The sequence below is a fragment of the Mesoplodon bidens genome (genome assembly GCF_964165515.1).
Source record: "Mesoplodon bidens genome assembly, chromosome: 14".
Taxonomy (NCBI): Eukaryota; Metazoa; Chordata; class Mammalia; order Artiodactyla; family Ziphiidae; genus Mesoplodon; species Mesoplodon bidens.
In genome coordinates, this window is record NC_138170.1 from 76,023,990 (window position 1) to 76,042,921 (window position 18,932).

General features: G+C 44.5%; 1 protein-coding gene across 1 annotated transcript; it reads right to left on the bottom strand.

Moving 5' to 3' along the window:
* Positions 1-7,442: 7,442 nt before the first annotated feature.
* Positions 7,443-18,628, bottom strand: KCNS3 (potassium voltage-gated channel modifier subfamily S member 3). The gene is made up of 2 exons (XM_081253999.1): positions 18,523-18,628; positions 7,443-9,295 (listed from the first exon to the last, which is right to left on the bottom strand). Exon 2 carries the CDS (start codon positions 9,237-9,239, stop codon positions 7,764-7,766), a length of 1,476 nt encoding a protein of 491 aa, XP_081110125.1. The 5' UTR covers positions 9,240-9,295; positions 18,523-18,628; the 3' UTR covers positions 7,443-7,763.
* Positions 18,629-18,932: the final 304 nt, after the last annotated feature.

Consider the following 18,932-nt stretch of genomic DNA (forward strand, 5'->3'; position numbering starts at 1 on the left):
GACAGGGCAATACTGGATTCACAAATGTCAGCAAGTCCATAACCGCTCAAGGAAGCTCCCACAGTTCAGGGGTCTCCTGACTCAGGATGCACACGATCATCAGGGGAAGATGAAAAGGTCGGTACCAGCAATCAGCCAGCGGTGGAAGAGGCTGCTCTTGACCTCAGAGCAACAAGGGCGTATAATATCATTCTAATGAACCAACACAAGTTTATCAGGCAAAGGATGAGGTGAAGAGCAAGGACACACGGTAAGTCTGAATCATCTGGCTCACAGTCCTCACTATTCAGATTCACTGAATACATGTCAAGGCTTCAATTCCTCTTATGTAATGAAAGCTTAGCCAAGAGTGCAATATTGGTTAATGGAAAGAAGAGGAAAGTAAAGTTTATTGAGCACCTACCATGTGTCTTTAATGTGCATTGTCTCAACTTTGTGAGATAGGCTGAATTAGCCCCCTTTGACTAGTTGAGAAAACAGGCTTCAGAGAGGTTAAATAACCTGACCACGATCACAGAGAAGTAAGTGATGAAGCCAGTCCCTCAACAAGGTCTGTATTCCAAGTCTTGTGCTCTCTTCCTGCTCTGCCTCGGACACCTCGGCCCCAGATGCCCATTGCACCACACCATGAGCTTCCTGTAAGCAGGAGCTGTGTCCTTTGCACCAGTATATCAGAATATATATATACATATATATGTATATATATTAAATATAATATTAAATATAAATATATATATTTATTAGTAGAGCCCTTAATAAACTTTTATTGAAAATGTGAAATTGGACATCTGGCAAAATCATAATAAATAATCTGGGTTCTTGAAGGCAATCACCCAGAATAAGAGCTCTAGGGTCCTCTTCTATCAACTTGGGAGGCTGCCGCAATAACGACTCAACTCTGCAATGCCTCCTGGCCACCAGGAGCAGCTGGGGCAGGCTGGTTAGAAGAGGGGACAGTTATACTGGAGGTCCCAGGAATATGCAAGGGAAGGATGGCCCATTTAAAATCCTATTATACATCATGCATTATCTTAGATTTGACCCTGATGTTAGTGGATAACTCTTGCTATGAAGCCTGGAGTGAAGTCTGATCAGGCCTACATCGGTCAGCTGAGTTCATGGATTCCAACAGCCGGAAATGTCCAGGTTTCTCCCTGCAGGGCTTTCAGCAGGTTGGGCTGATCCCTGGCTGGCTGGGGCTTGGGGTTTTCCTGAGAGGCTAGCTGGGGGTAGGTTCACATTGAAAATGGTCTGAAATGAGGAGACAAATAGACTGAGGGGATGAGGGCAAACTGAAGTGAGGAACAAAGAAATCATTTGCCAAGATCCAAGGGCAGATGATGAACAAAAGTCAAAGCTGAGAGTCAGGAGCCAGATCACCACCCAGATCCATCGGAAGCTGGAAGGGGCCAATGAAGAGGGCTTGAGTCTATTGCTGTGAACAAGAGGGCCTGGGTTGATGGCCGTGGACTGGCAACTCACTTCCATGGGCTAGGGAGGCAGGTTAGCCTGGTGGCAAAAGGTATAGCAGATGTGAACCACTCTTGCCCCCATCCTAACACAGCCAACCCCCTTGAGAACCTGGAAAGGATTCAAATGTCCTGGCCTTTTCAGGCCCCACCCCCCAGCATGGCAGTGAATTATATCTGAGATGGCTCTGAAAGCTTCCTCTTGCTGGGCAGTGGGAAGGATGAAGATGAGGATTGTGAGTGTGCTGACCTCCCCCGATCCATCAGGGACTGTGACCTCGAGGGCTGTACACCACGACTCTTCCCTCACTTCTGGAATCTGTTGGGATTGACCCAGGGAAGAATGGGCCGAGTGTCTGACCCGGGGCCTTGCACTCCATTCAGTCCACAATCAGAACTGCGCATGCTGGGGTCATCACCATCCATGGAGAGAATCCCTTGCAGGAATAGCTTTGCTGACAGAATTTATGAATCCATGAATAGCTCTTCAGAAACAAGGAGGCTATTTCTTGCCAGCACACAGGCTTGAATGTACGTGCTGTGCGCGCTGACAAACATCTTTTACAATTTATAAATACCATAGCACGTGCTCCCTATTCCCATGGGAATAGATCCGGTTCGCCTGCTGCAGACAAGGCGCAATTTCATCAGATAATGGCTACTGGAAAAAGAGCTCTTCGTGTGCTTCATACATCTGGCCTTGCAGCACCATGGAACTTCTCTATAAAACGTATACTCGTGTTGGTAGCTGGCAGGATTCATTTGGAAAGAAAGCTGTGTTCAAATAAAGCTGCACAAAGCTTCAGGAACCAGGTTCATTGATTTTTTTTTTTTAATGATGCAGTAAAGTCCATCACTGATACACATGTAGTTGCTTCTCTATCTTTCTTATAAGAGAAAAGGGCCTCATGATAGCTTCTTACTATGCAGTGTTTGTAGAACATGCATGAAGCATTTATGCATCCTCACAACCATGGTCTTGTTGTTCCCTTTTCATACGTTAAGACACTGAGGCTTAGAGAGGTGAAGTGGCTTCTCCAAGCCCATTCAGAAAGAAATAAGCAGATCTGGATGCAAACAAAAGGTATTCCGACTCCAGGTCCGATGCTGTCTTCCATCTTCAAAGCCGTTGCATCTTGGTGACATTTTCTGTTTTCCAAAAACCCTGATGATCCGCTTAAAAGTTGACCCAACATTAAATGCGATTCTTCTGTCTTAGATTTATGTTTCTTAATTTTAAATTAGCTTTGGTGTCTTTTCACACAATAATACTTTATAATTTTTCTACTGACACCTGTAAATGCCTTACAGTCAAATTGTGTTTGATTTCATTAATGTACTGCAATCAGACCGAAAATACCAGGTCCTGCCTGGGTACCACTTGAGATAAATCAAAAGAAGTCTTGCACTAAAATAACATGGAAGACCATTTATGGAGTGCATATTATATGCCAGGCACTGCACCAGATAGTTTGTATTGATTAGCCAGTTTAATCCTTACACTATCTCTATGAGAAGGTTGGTGTCAACCCCATGCACAGATGAGAAAACCAAGACTCAGAGAGGTTAAAGAGCTTGTCTATGATTACAGACCAAGCTAGGATTAGAACTCAAGCTTGTCTGACACCAAAACCCATGTTCTTATCCAACGTTCCTTTCTCCCAACTAATACGATGCAATATATTCACATACCATTAAAATTAAGGCTTCTTAGTAACCGTGTAACTTTGGTGTAGTTGGCTGAATATTGGCCCCCAAACATATCCAAGATATCCAGGTCCTCATCCTTAGAACCTGGAACTGTTACCTTACAGGGCAAAGGTACTTTACAGCTTTGATTAAATTGAAGATCTTGACATGGGGCGATTACCCTGAATCACTTGAGTGCATCCTAAATGCAATCACAAGTGTCCTTATAAGAGGGAGGCAGGGAGAAGTGCGACACAGAAGAGAAGGTGACGTGACCGCACTGGCCGAGACTGGAGTAATGCATCCACAAGCTAAGGAGTGCAGGCAGCCATCAGAAGCTGGAAGATGCACAGAACGGAACCATGCCGGGAACCTCCAGAAGGAGGCAGCCCTGCCACAATTTTAGACCCTCAGACTCAGTTCAGACTTGTGGCCTCCAGAACTGTGAGAATGAACTTCTGTTGTTTTAAGCCACCAAGTTTGTGGCAAGTTATCACAATGGCCACAGGAAGCGATTACTCTTGGGAAAGTTGTTTCAGCTCGCTACTAAAATACCTACCTTTATTTGGATGTTGGTTAAATTGAGTAACACTAATAAATATTTTATCTTCTCTTATCTTCCTGGAAAAAAACTGAGTAAAGTTTTCAAAACGGGGATTCTTTATAACAGGAGAAGAGAGCTCAGAACAGTGACTGAACAGCTCGAAGGACACAAACATTCCTTATTCAAGGACAGTCGTAGTTGGTTCCACCCCCAGGGAGTGTGAAACAAGGTCAAATGAATTTTAAACTGCGGTTGACATTTAGGTTAAACGTAAGCTGTAAGGTGTGTTCTCTGAGCCTGTAGAGATTTTTAAATCTGGAGAAAACAGGTATGTGTCTCAGGTCATTTGAAGGTCTAAGCAGAAATCATTTCAATTACTTCTTGAGGTTCCCTGCTTTCCTGTGACTCTTTAATTCATGATTCATAGAAATTCTTACCTGAACCAGGTGTTTAGAGATGCCAGGTAACTGGAAAGTCATGGCTCTGCCATACCTTCTAAGACTGGATTGTTGATAGTATTGAGGAATCACTGTTAATTTTTAGTTTTACTAATGGCTTTGCAATTGTGTTTAGAAAAATTTATTCTTTTAAAGATACTGAAATACTTATGGATTCAACGATATGACTGACAGTTGCTTCAAAATAACCTGGGGAGGAGAGGAAGTGAGTCGAGGAAGAGATAAAATAAGTTTCTTATGAAATGATAACTGTGGATCCTGAAGAGTAGGCACACATAGGTCACAGGGTAGGGACAAGGAGTTTGAAAGAATTAAAAGACAAAACTCTGCGAAGTGGCCTGGTCCCACTGGAACGAATGCACCCTGGCGCCTGGGACGAATCAACTCATGTAGAGGCAGTGCCGATTAGGTCAGGTTGCCTGGCTTCCCCTGCCCTCTGCGCCCACTCCACCGCCAGCATCCCTGTGCAGCGGGTGCTCAGCCACTGACTCAGCCCCCCCTCACAAGAAGGACTCCGCCATCCTACCATGTGGGAATGACCAAGAGGTGACCTGTGTGCATCGCGGGAAAGCTGAGAGGCATAGACACAGAAGGCACTGCAGCTCTATTGCTACAGAGGCCTAATGGGGTGGCGTGAGTTTTGACTGAAGAGCATGGCAGGGACTGAGGTGAGGTCCTGGGGGAAGGAGTTCCAGCTGGCCAAGCCCAGGGGGGAACCACCAGCACCATTCACTCCGCACGCTCTCAGGCGGTCTGGCGAGCTACCTCCACGAATTGACACGCAGTACCGGCGGAAACACAAGTCCCGTACAGCTGCGACCTTGCAAGAGCTCAGAGTACAAGCATCCAAGTTTGGAAGCGCTTCTTAAGGACCCACAAGCGGAGAGACATTCCTGGATTCTTGTAGAACCACAGGATTCCCGCTGTTTCTGCCACTCGGGGGCAGGGAAGGACCCTCAGAGCCTGTTCCAGCTTCTAGAAAACTCTGCCCTGTCAACAAATGTGTCTGCTTTGTGAGTCAGGAGAGGGACGGTACATAAGCCAGCATTTCCCCTTTCCACTCACTTCCTGGAAAAATCAACGTCGGACAGAGTTTATTGCTTTTTAGCCCTTCAGATGAACATGGCCCTGATGCAACCTTAAATCCACTCCTGAACCCAGGAGAGCAGGAGGCAGTGCCGTGTTCAAGGCACAGGCTCTAGAATCCGGCTCCTGGGGTTCTAAGCCCAACTCTTACTCCCTGTGTGAACTTAAGCCATTTTTCCTGTGACCTTGTGTCCTCATTTTTTTCTTTTAATTTATTTATTTTATTTATTTATTTTTGGCTGTGTTGGGTCTTCGTTGCTGCATGCGGGCTTTCTCTAGTTGCGGCAAGTGGGGGCTACTCTTCGTTGTGGTGTGCGGGCTTCTCATTGCGGTGGCCTCTCTCGTTGCAGAGCACGGGCTCTAGGTGCACGGGCTTCAGTAGTTATGGCGTGTGGGCTCAGTAGTTGTGGCTCATGGGCTCTAGAGCACAGGCTCAGTAGTTGTGGCGCATGGGCTTAGTTGCTCCACGGCATGTGGGATCTTCCCGGACCAGGGCTCAAACCCATGTCCCCTGCATTGGCAGGCAGATTCTTAACTACCGTGCTACCAGGGAAGTCCTGTGTCCTCATTTTTAAATGGAGACAGTAATAAAGCCTTGCTGCTAGGGATGTTGTAAGGAATAAATGAGATTATATAGGTAAAGCCTTTACATAGTAGCTTATTATTATTATTGCTGTTGCTGTTATTACCACTGCTATTGTTATTACTATTGCTATTACTGTTACTATATAAGCAGTCTTCAATCACTATATGACTATTTGGGAAATCTTAAATAAAACTGGGTTCCAAGTTCTACTACCATGCTTCAAAACTGTATTTATGCCAACATCAAAGGCACTTGGGGAAAAAGAAACATTTTTTTAAATGGGCAGGGGATGACACACATGCATGTAATAAACCTCCAGATTTAAAAATAACTATAGGGCTTCCCTGGTGGCGCAGTGGTTGAGAGTCTGCCTGCCGATGCAGGGGATACGGGTTCGTGCCTCGATCTGGGAGGATCCCACATGCCACGGAGCGGCTGGGCCCGTGAGCCATGGCCGCTGAGCCTGCGCGTCCAGAGCCTGTGCTCCGCAACGGGAGAGGCCACAACAGTGAGAGGCCCGCGTACCACAAAAACATAAATAAATAAATAAATAAAATAAAATAACTATAAACCCTGTTCAGTGGTATCCATCTCAGAAGTCAAGAAAACATTAGAAGGAGTGATGAGTCAGAAGGTTACCTTCATCAGGTAACCTACAGAGAATGTCTTTCTTTCAACAAAACCCACCTGCAAACATAAAAAGTTGGATCATAAATCCACGTGGCTCTTCCATTCAGAAGATCTCATGGAAAGAACCCAGTCTGACAGCATGAGTTAGAGTCGCCATACATCTCCAAAATTAAGATTTTAGCTAAATTCTCTCCGCCTGGGATAGAATTGCTGTCACTGCTCTGGATATGAGTATGCATGTCTTTCGTTATGAGGGGTAGAAACATAAGAGGCGGACAGGACTGCCTCTCAGGCTATTTTTAAATGTTGGCTCATTTCACAGCTGCTGGCATAGCTTTGTTCAGTGATTTAAGTCTCACTCCTCTGGCCATAGTGAATCACATCTGTGTTTGTACAGCATTTCTCCTTTCTTCCATTCACTGAATGTATCTCTGCCTGTGAGTGTGTAAGTTAACACTGCTCTGTAATTTTCAGGTGATGAGGTTTTATCTGAGCAGTAGAAATTAGAAAATATACACTGGAAACATATCTGTAAGGGCACATGTTTCATGCACATATGCCAATCTGAGTATGTCCTAAACATGCACATGTATAATCAGGTTACAGTGGACAGTGTGGTTTAATCATGAATGTGATCCTCCCACTTGCCAACCACTACCAAGTCTACTGAACAAAAGAACTAGCCCACTGTTGATGTATATCCAAAATTCAGAAACACACAGAAAGGGCTCTTCATGTGTGCCAAAAAGAGCTTTTCCCTCCCAAGCCAGTTGTGAATATACTGAAATATACTTACTTGACATGAAAACATACGACCAAGACATTCTCCATACTGAATTAGGCAGTTTATTAGGCTCCTAATGTCCATGTTTAGAACGTGAACATGGATTGACATGCATTGTCTCATTTTGTGGATCTTACATGCTTGTAGTCTTCAGTCAGCTGGGCCTTTGATTCTACTTGTCAGTAATTGACAGTTAGCTCAATGTGAGTAAATGATAAACACAGAATGATACGTAAGCCGTAGCAAGAAATACCACCCAGTACCATCTACCTTTTGTTTTTCAAAAATCATATCACAACTCTCTCTTGTAAAGAATATATTTCAGAGCAAGGCATTTAATTCGCCTCACTGAAAAAAATAAAGACGTTTCTATCATTTCAGAGCAATGAAATGTCCAACTATGGCTGAAAAGTACACCCTGAGAATTAAATGATTTTAACAAACCCACTGAGGTTTATAAAGCTGTGTTAACCTAACATCGGTAAGGGACACAAGGTACAGGCACAAACGTCCCTGCTCATTTTGCTGTGCAATTCTCCAAGGATGCCACATTATAAACATCCTCGTTGTCTTCAATGCTTGAAGCGTCTGTGGTATCGGGGTCGCTCACCACGATGCCCACAGAAGAGAGACTGGTGATGAAGGCATGCATCCGCTGGGCATAAATGTCCCTAATGTTAAAGTAAGGGAGCTCGTGACACTTCTCCGGTGGGTCCTCACTACACTGGTCCACGTCAATGTCCTTTTGCTTCTGGTAGTACTTGGAAAACTTGTTGAAGATAATGGTGATGGGAAGGGCCACCACCAAGATGCCACAGATGATGCACGTGCTGGCGATAAGCTTCCCAGCCAAGGTGACTGGGTGGGTGTCTCCGTAGCCCACGGTTGTCATGCTGATGGTGGCCCACCACCAGCAGACAGGGATGCTGGTGAGGCTGGACGTGTGGTCATCTTTCTCCACAGAGTAGATAAGCACAGAAAAGATGGAAATGCCCACCGACAGGAAGAGAAGCAGCAGCCCAACTTCGTGGTAGCTATGCCTCAGTGTGGCACCGAGAGACCGAAGTCCTACCGAGTGCCGGGCAAGCTTGAGGATGCGGAAAATCCTCATAAGCCTGAGGATCTGGACCACCTTGCCCATGTTTTCAATGTCCTCGCTCTCTTCCTTCTTGGTGTCTACAGCCAACGTGGCATAAAAGGGAATAATGGAGATGAAGTCGATTATGTTCAGAGGATTTTTCCAGAATTTCTTTTGACAGGGAGCAGCAACCAGCCGGATGGCCAGCTCGACAGTGAACCACGCGATGCACGCGATCTCGACGCCTTCCAGCACGGGGTCGTCCACCTCCCCGTCCTCGTTCTGGAACTCCGACATGCTGTGGACGCACATGGCCACGATGGAGGCCAGCACCACGCTCAGGGAGGAGATGGCGATGAGCTTGGCCGACAGGCAGTAGGCTGGGTTCTCCGTGCGAATCCAGATCTTCTTCCGGAGCTGACCGAATCGCAGCTTGTCAAACTTCTCCAGCTCCTTCTCGAACAGAGACGACTCTTCGAACGAGGAGTCGGTACTCACATCATTGCTCTTCTGGTCCCAGTCCTTCTCGTGGTTTTCCTCCTTGCGCTCGTGGTAGCGATTACTGCAGCAGGAATCTAGGAAGAGCTCGTTGATGCCCCAGTACTCGATCTCCTGGCAGAACGAGAACACGCACAGCTCCTCCATGACGTGCAGCTTCCCCGTGTAATAAAAGTTCAAAACGTATCTGAACAGGGAGGGGTTCCGATCAAAATAGTACTCTTTATCGGCCACGCTGTAGTCATCACACAGTTCCAGGATGGCCTCTTCCGAGTGGCAGCTGAGCAGCTTCCCGAGTCTGGTGTGAGGAAAGCGCAGGAGGGTGCTCTGGTCGATGGACTGTTTAAAGCCCCCCACGTTCAAGTTGACAAGTTCCTTGTCTTGTCCAGGGCGGTGGAAAATCTCACCAAACACCATGGTGGATACAGGCGGCGGTGAGCTGGCTGGGAAGGGAGATGGAGTTCACGCTGGACCTGGAAGGAACATAAGACGGCATTTAGCCCTGTCCCATGCAGCCAGCCGTGCCAAGCTTATTTTTAAACTGCCCTTTCCAGGATGATGGGCTACATTAAAAGCAAAATAGAAAACAGGAAAAAAAAAAAAAGAATACGCTATCCCCTTTTTGATTAGAAGAGAATCGACACAAGACAGGTTTTTGGTTTCCATTTTTTTTTTAAATGGGTTTATATATCCATTTTTTGGAAAAAGACTGTCATATAATTTTTATGAACCCCAATTCCTATTTCTCTATTTTTTAGCCATCCAAAATTACCTCCCACTCCCCCAAAAGCAATGCAATTGGGATCACTTACACAATACAAGCATCTCCAGTCTCAACCACGAGGCTTCCTCATTTGGAAACGCTCAATTCAGACGTGACAGGCTATTTGCTGCCCGGCTTGTAGCTCATCTCTCCTGGCCCCTAGGGCTTGGTCGTGCACCCTCAGGAACAGCTCTCTCCTCTGCTCTGCACCTCGTCCGCAACCCACACATCCCTGGGGGCTCAGCTCAGCTCTTACAAAAGAAGTAGGTTTCCTCTTACGCTCCAAGGTTTCACTCCGTTTAGAAAAAGCCCTATTCCCCACGTTTCGATGTGGACAATCAAGAGGATATAATTATCTCCCTGTCCGTAAGTATCTTAAAAGATACAGTTACACTTCACGGGATGGGGTTTCAGGTACATCCACAAGGGAAGAAACTGACTTAGGGAACCTTTTCAAGTTAACTGCACTATCAGTTTCCTGACACGAACAGGCTCCTCTGCCGTCTCCTCCCTCCCTTCACAGTTTCCCACACGCTCCCAATCTATGACACCCAAGTCTATACCAGTCCAGCACACACAGGCTATTTTATTCTTGACACTAACCAAGATGTACCAGAACCATTTCTCAGAGAGAAAAATAATAGATTTTGACCATCATCCAATAGAATGACGCTTCCTCAGAGCCAATGATGCAAATAAAAGAAAGGTAGGAAACTGTTATATACTGAGTTCCAACCGAGTACTAGTAGATGTTTTGTTTTTATTACGTCTTTTAATCCTTCCAGTACTATAAGGTAGGTGTATAGGAAAACAGAAACTCAGAGAAGTGGACTAGAGCTACGATTTAAACCCAGGTTGGATTAACCCCCAAGCCCATGCTATTTCCACTACACACATCCCCCCCATCCCTTCCTATTTTTTTTCCTTATTATAATTTAATAACCCAATGTGGGAAGTGTTATAACAGAAATGAGTCAAGCATCTTTGGGTTTATTGAGAGAAGAACAATGACTTCTGTCTGGAGAAGCTTCATGGAAGAGGTTCTATTCAGGTCAAATGTTAAAGGTTTAAGCAGAGCTCAGCAAAGAGGGAAAAGGACATTCCCAACCGAAGGTATCAAAAGGTGGGCACAAGCCAGACTGTAAAGAGACTTGTGTATCAATCTAAAGAGTCTGGACTTGATCCTGTAGGTAAGACCACGAAATCGTCTTAATCAATAAGTGGGCGTGGCTATATTTGTGACTGTAACTTGGAAAGACCCCACTGACAGCAGGAGGGAAGACTGCTGGTGGGAATGGCTGGAGCCAAGGAGGTAGGGCTTCAATAGAATAGGTGAGAGGACCCAAACTCATAGAGCAGTGGTGTATATAAAGTGACAAATTCAAACGTTTATAAAGTGGCATTGACAGGACTTGGTGATTGATTGGAAGGAAAAGATGAAGAAGTGGAAAGTCAAAAGGAGGATGTGTTTTCTACTCTGCATTAGTGGGTGACATCATTAGAGGAAACAGAAAGGTCAAGTAGGAATTTCTTGCCCTTATGTTTATGGAAAGCCAAATCTGTCGGCGAGACAAGAGATTCCTCCTCTGAAAAGGACACCCCAGAGGACGCAGCCTGAAAACACAGCCCTCTGCCATCCACCCTAGGAGGAAGCCTAGTGTCATAAGGAATACGTGGCCATTTGCTCTGGACTCACCAGCACTGAATGTGGTCCCATGATACCAGAGACCTCAGCCTGGCATGGCAAAACGCTTCATAGATTTGCTGACCTCTTTAAAAGACTTGATTTTTTTCTGCCTCTGCTTTCTATTTTTAGTTAGAGATCTTCTCTGAAGGGCCTAAATCAGAGCTTACGGCTTGGTCCAAATATTTATGGAACCTCAGAAAGCTTTCAGAGGCTTTCATAAGCAGGCTTATGCTCATGGCAAGTAGAGTAGTAAAATGTTCCAAGGAACTAGTTTCAGCTAAGCTAGCGTTAAGGCTTTAATGGACATTATCTCCTTGGCTCTCCTGGAGACCCACAATGGTAGAAAGCCACTGTCCGCCTTCATGATACTACCTGCTCAAGTCAGTCTCAATCAGAGACTGTGCCATCCATGTCCCAACTGTTTCACAGTCACTTTTCCAAAGAACAATGTTATCAACCATAATATCCGTCTTCTTGATCTGTCCCCCTTGCTTTGTATTGACTCCATGCCAGTAAAAGAGAGCCCGTTCTGAGGTCCACTCATTCCTCAAAGTCTAATCACAAAAGCAACACGCATCATAAAACCAGGGATCTCTTGTTGTGGGTCTTTCAGAAGAAAGAAAAAGGAAAGCGTCTCTGGATCAGATCACATGCTTCAGCTCAGAGGGCAAGATGAGATTCTCTACGTCACGGCGGCCAGAGTACAGTGTTGATTTCTTTGGCTGTGTCTGGCCCATAGCAGCCTACGGAGGGCGGGGAAAAAGAAGACGCCCACCTTTACAGACTGTAGCAAGGTTCCCTTACATACAGCTAGTCCCTGGCCAATTACCAACAGTCCTTATATCATTTACTCCTCACTATTACTTTGGGATTTTGCAGATGAGGAAGCAGGATCAGAAGAGATGAATGGGCATCATGCAGCTATTAAGGGTTAGAGCAAAACCCAAGCCAGGGCTCCTTAGGCCAAACCCTCTGCTCTACAGCGTGCTGGCTCACACATCTAAAGTGGCATAAGAAACGCAGATACTGAACATCATTATTTACAAGATTCCTATACTCAGGCCAGCATTTATTTAACAGGCATCATTTACTTCCATTCAGAAAATACTTGCTGCATCGAAGGTATATCTATATATATTTAGTATCTATTTATATACAGTATATATTTTACATATGAAGTTATATGTAAATGTACATATAAAGGGATGTATGTTATATACACATATACCCGCACTTAGTGTGAACCATATATATATATATAACTATGCACACACTAAATAAAAACATGGGTCAATTCCTCTATAAGTGAGAAAAACTTCTCTAATTGTGACTAAAAATATAGAAATAAATAACCAAAAAATTTTTGATTACATAAAAGTAAAAATTTTGGTATGGAAAAACATGCCATAAGCAATGTTAAAAAAGAGAATACGGGAAAAAGTATTTGCCACTTACATCACAGACAAGTGGTACCTAGCATGTAAAAAGCTTTAGACAGAGAAGAAAAAAGAGAACAACAATATAGAAAAACAGACCAGATACGAACAGACAGTTCACAGAAAAAAATGCAAATGGGTCTTAAAACAGGAAAGAAAAAAGTTCTACCTTGCTCATAGTAAGATAAATGCACATTAAACTCATGGTGCAGTATCATATCCAATACCAAAATGGAAAAAAAAATCCAAAAATTGGACTACAGACTCTATTATCAAGTATATGGGGAAGCAAACACTTTCACAGACTGGGAATACAAAATGAAAGGGAATCTTATGAAGGGGAATTTGGACATATCTAGCAAAACTGCCCACAAAATAGGAGAAAATACTTGCAAATCGTATATCTGATAGGAGTCTAGTATCCAGAATAGGATTTAAAAAAAAAAAACTCTTACAACTCAACAGTAAAAAGACAAATGGGCAAAGGATTTTCTAGATGTTTCTCCAAAGATATATAAATAACCAAAAAGTACATGAAAAGATGCTCAATATCATTAGTCATTAGGAAAATACAAATCAAAATCACAATGAATTACCACTTCACACTACTAGGACGGTTATAATCAAAAAGTAATAATAGGGCTTCCCTGGTGGCACAGTGGTTGAGAGTCCGCCTGCCGATGCAGGGGACACAGGTTCGTGCCCCGGTCCGGGAAGATCCCACATGCCGCGGAGCGGCTGGGCCCATGAGCCATGGCCGCTGAGCCTGCGCGTCCGGAGCCTGTGCTTCGCAACTGGAGAGGCCACAACAGTGAGAGGCCCGCACACCGCAAAAAAAAAACCCCAAAAGTAATAATAATACAATATTGTATTGTGTTATAATACCATAACTGTTCGTGAGGATGTGGAGAAATTGGAACCCTCAAGCATTATGGGTAGCCATTTTGGAAAACAGTGAAAGAATGATAGAATTAAAATCTCACCATTTTGCAACTCATAATGAAATAACAGATCTGGGCAATGATCATAAATGGCTGCTAAAACCCAGATATAAAGCTGATGGGGAGCTTCATAACTGGTAGATCAGAGGAGCAATACCTGAACCCACTGATCAAGCCTGGTGTAACAAAAAGAGACAACAAGATAGAATGTGCCTCCTGATGGAAATATATACACAATCCTGAACTATACCAGCCCCCAAAACGTCAGACCTGAATTTGATCTAGCCTCTAGATCTACCAGTTGAAGTAAAATAGAGACTTCAGAGGAACATGTTCAAAGACACTATATGGATGCAATCAGCAAAAAACAGACTGTGGGAAATTATACAGGACAAATGACATGGATCAAATACATGACATATCAAATAATCCAGCATGTGGCTTTGTATGGATACTGACTTGAGCTAGCCAAATGCTTTTAAAAATACATATGAAAATCAGGGACATTTGAATGCTAAATGACACTTGATGACATAAAATAATAACTGTCATTTTTTCAATGTGCTAATGGTATTGTAATTATGCTCTCAAAAAGAATCTTTATCTTTTGGAAATATACACTAAAATCTTATGGATAAAATTATACAACATTTAGGATTCATTTCAAAATAATCCACTGATGTGGGGTTGGTGGGGACGGGGTGGAGGCACTGACGTACAAGATGGCCATGAATTAATAATTATGACAATCAGCTGAGTGATGGGTACAGAGGAGGTTAATGCATTATTCTATTTTTGTACATGTTAAAATTCTCCATCCACAATGTTTTAAGAAAAGTTTACTAAGCACCTTTTTGAGCCATGCACTGTGGTAAATGCTTTCATAGACACTATTGTGCACCTTTTAACTCCCAGAATTTCAAGCAGTACCTCAGTGTAAGTATCCCTGAATGACTGAACCATTTCATTTAATTCTCCCACAGTCCTAAGGGGTAGATCTTATACCCCATGTTGCAAACAGGGAAATCTGAGGCTCATAGTTTAGCCAACATTATACAGCTTTTATAGGGCAAACTCTTTCCAGTATGCCTCAAATATGAGTATTTAATTTTTTTTTAAGTGGGAGGAAGGAGGGACTGGTTGAGCTTCAATTTTACATATTTTATCAGTCATCCTCATTAACGAATGCTATATCCTTTGATAGGAGATTTGGTACTAGCATGCCAAGGACACCTGCGGTCTCAAATCAGGCACATCTGTGGGTACCAAAGGCATCTGGCCGCAAGGTAGAAAAATCAAATGCTATTTTCATTCTCTTCCTCAAGAAGAGCTTCGGTTCATTGTATCAATCCTCCTGCCTACTACCAACCCAAATCACTCATGGTGAGAACACCATATACTGTATGTGGCCACCTTGTTCCTCTTGGTATTTGTAAGATTGAAAAGAAAGAACAGATGTCAAAAATCCAAGATATTCTCTGGCAGCTTAAAAGAAAAACCACATTGACCCACTTCTCTCCAAGTGGCACCCATAAAGCCTTTCCAAAGCCATTAATCTCTTACCGCTCTCTTTGCTTCACGCTTTCAAAATCACTTTTAAAATACTCTCAAAACTGTGTCTTTTCTGGGCTTCCCTGGTGGCGCAGTGGTTGAGAGTCTGCCTGCCGATGCAGGGGACACGGGTTCGTGCCCCGGTCTGGGAAGGTCCCACATGCCGCGCAGCGGCTGGGCCCGTGAGCCATGGCTGCTGAGCCTGCGCGTCCGGAGCCTGTGCTCCGCAACGGGAGAGGCCACAGCAGTGAGAGGCCCGCGTACCGCAAAAAAAAAAAAACAAAAAAAACCTGTGTCTTTTCAAGGGTGAGACATATACATGCACACATGTGCATGGGTGGCATTTGATAATGCACTTGATTTGCTCAGAAAAGTAACAAAAGCAAAACAAATACAAGCCACTTGTACTTGCTTTATTGGGCAGAACCACTTTTTAAAATCAATTCTATAAAAGTAAACAGAAAACCTTGATTCTTTTTTCCTTCCCACTTGTCCAAAATCTACATTAGTCCTATCATGAAATCAAAAAAAAAGGGGGGGGGGCATTTTTCTGCATTAATAATGCCATCTTTTTGGAACTTTCTTCTGAAAGAGCTGTATTTCATTCTATTAAATTTAAAAGAAAAATAATTTATGTTTTTAAAAAGGGCAGGTCATACTAAATTGTATTTCTGGCCATGCCATATGAGAATATTCCAAGTATAACTAAACAAATGTAAACAGACTTGAAAATCTAAATTCAATCCACACCCAAGTATTGAGCATCCTCTCACCAGGCACCTTCCCTGGTGATGATCTTCTCCTACAGCAAGCTCCCCGTGCACTGGGGTGGGTAACGTGTAAGGGAAAGAAAATCAGAAGTCAATGTGGGGCTATAGAGGAGCAGAGAGTATAATGAAATGTCAATGGCATTGCGCGGTCCACCCTGACTATGAATTTGGAAATGGAAATGCTAGTGGTCCTTGATTCCGGCCTTTGTGAATCAGAGCGTTTTTACAGCAGCTAAAATAGCACAATCCTGAGAAAGAAACAGCTGTTTATGAGACATTTAGGAGGACATGTCCAGAGCCAGAGTACAGGACACACAAAACTTCAAAGAGCTTGCTGGATTTAAGTCTTTGTTTCTGGGGATCAGCATTTCCTGGGCATCCTGAGCCTTCTACATGGAGCCAATCCCCCAGTAGCCTTCCAACGTTTCTTCCCAGCCCAGTGAGGAAGCCTGGATATAAAGTGTGATTCCCACTGGCCAAATAAACATCAAGGAAACTCCCTCTTGGTCTATCCCACATCTGACATGTTCCAACAGCATTAAGTGCAGCTGACAACACACCAATGGCATAGGTCCCAGGTCGCCCTAATCCAGAACATTCATCACCTAAACCCAACTTTTTTTTTTTTCTTTTTTTTTTTGTGGTACACAGGCCTCTCACTGTTGTGGCCTCTCCCGTTGCGGGGCACAGGCTCCGGATGCGTAGGCTCAGCGGCCATGGCTCACGGGCCCAGCCACTCCACGGCATGTGGGATCTTCCCGGACCGGGGCACGAACCCGTGTCCCCCGCATCGGCAGGCAGACTCTCAACCACTGCGCCACCAGGTAATCCCTAAACCCAACTTTTAAATGTTGAACTGAAAGAAATGAACCCACCAGGTCCCCTTATCTGTGCTGAACTACCAGAAGCAACTAAAGAATAGAGAAAAATGTCAAGACTCCGAAAACTTGTGCTTGAGCTGCCACTCCCCAGCTACATGACCTTGGGTGGGAGATTCTTGATCTACAAAAGATGATGTACACACCTTGATGATACAATAACAAAGGCAAAAGTCTTTTGAAAACACAAAGCATAAGATACATGTAAAACCTTATTCCGAAAATAAGACATTAAGGTAACAGTATCCCTACCTCCCCTTTCCCGCCCCTCCTTACTCCCTTCCCTCTCTTGCCCCGTCCACCTGGACCGGTCATATTAGACTGGTAGTTATTCCCTCTGGACTCTGTTTAGTGTGGCCAATCCCCTCTGGAAACTCCAGGGATCCCTGTAATCCATGCAGCTCATCTCCAAGCAGGAGGGCTGCTCAGAGGGCTGATTCAGTGAGACAAAAAGCCAGAAATCTCTCCTATTTGTAAAAAGCAAATTGAAAGATTTTCAACCAGAAACAAGAAAAACGTGGACTTTGCCCCAAGAGGGGAGCCTTAACTCTGCAGTAGCTCCATCTGAGTCACAGCTCCACCTGAGTCATGTTACATGGACAGACGTACATACAAACGGCTGTCAGAGTGACATTCTGGTGTCCAGAAGAGGGAGTTCTGGAGCATGTGAATGCACCTACGCCAAATTAATAGTTCACCACTGCCCCTACTTGCCGGCTCTGCTCACCTTTTCCCACAGCCCTGCAGGTGCATTTTTATTTGAGCCCCTACCACAAGGGATTATAGTGTTTTTACAATTCTCTTTATCCTCCACAAGTCTGACCATGGCTGTCACTAGACTCCAAGCTCTTCTGCAGAGGGGATCATGTCTCATCATCTTCACAGCCCCTTATGCTAATTGCTCTCCACCGACTAGTGAAAGACACTTTTATCTGGATGAATTAACAAAAACGATCACTGTTTTTGTGAAAGAGCCAGCAGAAGGATCTAGATCAGCCATGGTGACATGAAATGCTTCCAGTGGCCAAACAAGTAAGTTACACAAATGAAGTGGTCAGGTTGGGGACTGTGGCGAACCACCCATGCTTGTCTAAGTGGCAAAGGCTACTCAGCACCAGAGTCCTTTGTGGGAACAGAGGGCCAGTCTAGGTGTATCTTACAGGGCTCCCGGAAAACCCAGAAATCCTGCTTTTTACGTGGTATATCTCAACTGTAATTAGAATTGATCCAGAAAGTTTTTAACATTATGTGGCTCAAACAAAAATGTACCCCCGGTCCAGGCACTGCCAATAAGCCCTCAATCTGTGACCTGAGTGAGATTCTCACCAACCCCAGGTCTACGCACCGATTTCAGGCCAGACTGACTCAAATGGACACAAATGTCACTCCCTCAAGTCTGAACCACAAACAACAAAAGGGGGTGAGCCACACAGACGACAGAATCTTCCATAGTTGACCTGCCATGCCTCCCAGGATAACTGCAGCCCCATCCTTCCAGGCTGGCACTCTCCCTTTCTCCCTTAGTCATTTGCCCCAACTGCCCCGTGGATTTTACAGTCGGAAGAGTCTCCCTGATGTCTGACTTTCATTTCTGTCACTGCACTATAAGGTTTGCTCTCCCCTTCCTTTGATAAGTCATGGTGTCAGAGAAAACGTCAGAGAGGCAGCGCTTACCCCTGTGGTGTTGATGTCACACACTCTGCCCTCATCCTGCCCAGCGGAATGTCCATCGTCATCCAAGAAGCTCCACCCTTCTTCCTTCACTGGAATGTGTGGTGCACAGAGGCATTTAGTGGCCAAAAAGAAGAGAAGAATCCTGTTCTCTGGTTGTACTGGCCAAAGCAGTCGCTGGAAAATCACTCTCACCTGCAGAAGAAAGCATGCGTCAAGTTGGAACTCCAAGGGGAAAACACATACAAGAAGTCTTATCTCAGGCTCAATGTCCTGGGTGTTTTACTGATTAGACCCATATCTTAGAGCTCCATCTAACTCTCAGGGACCCGTGACTCCCACTGGACACGTAGCTACAGAGACATCAGGAAATGATTCACAACCACTTTCAGGCCCCAGGACCCTCAGATCGT

Excerpts from the sequence above, each read along its gene's own strand:
- KCNS3 (XM_081253999.1), bottom strand. The coding sequence starts at position 9,239 with ATGGTGTTTGGTGAGATTTTCCACCGCCCTGGACAAGACAAGGAACTT.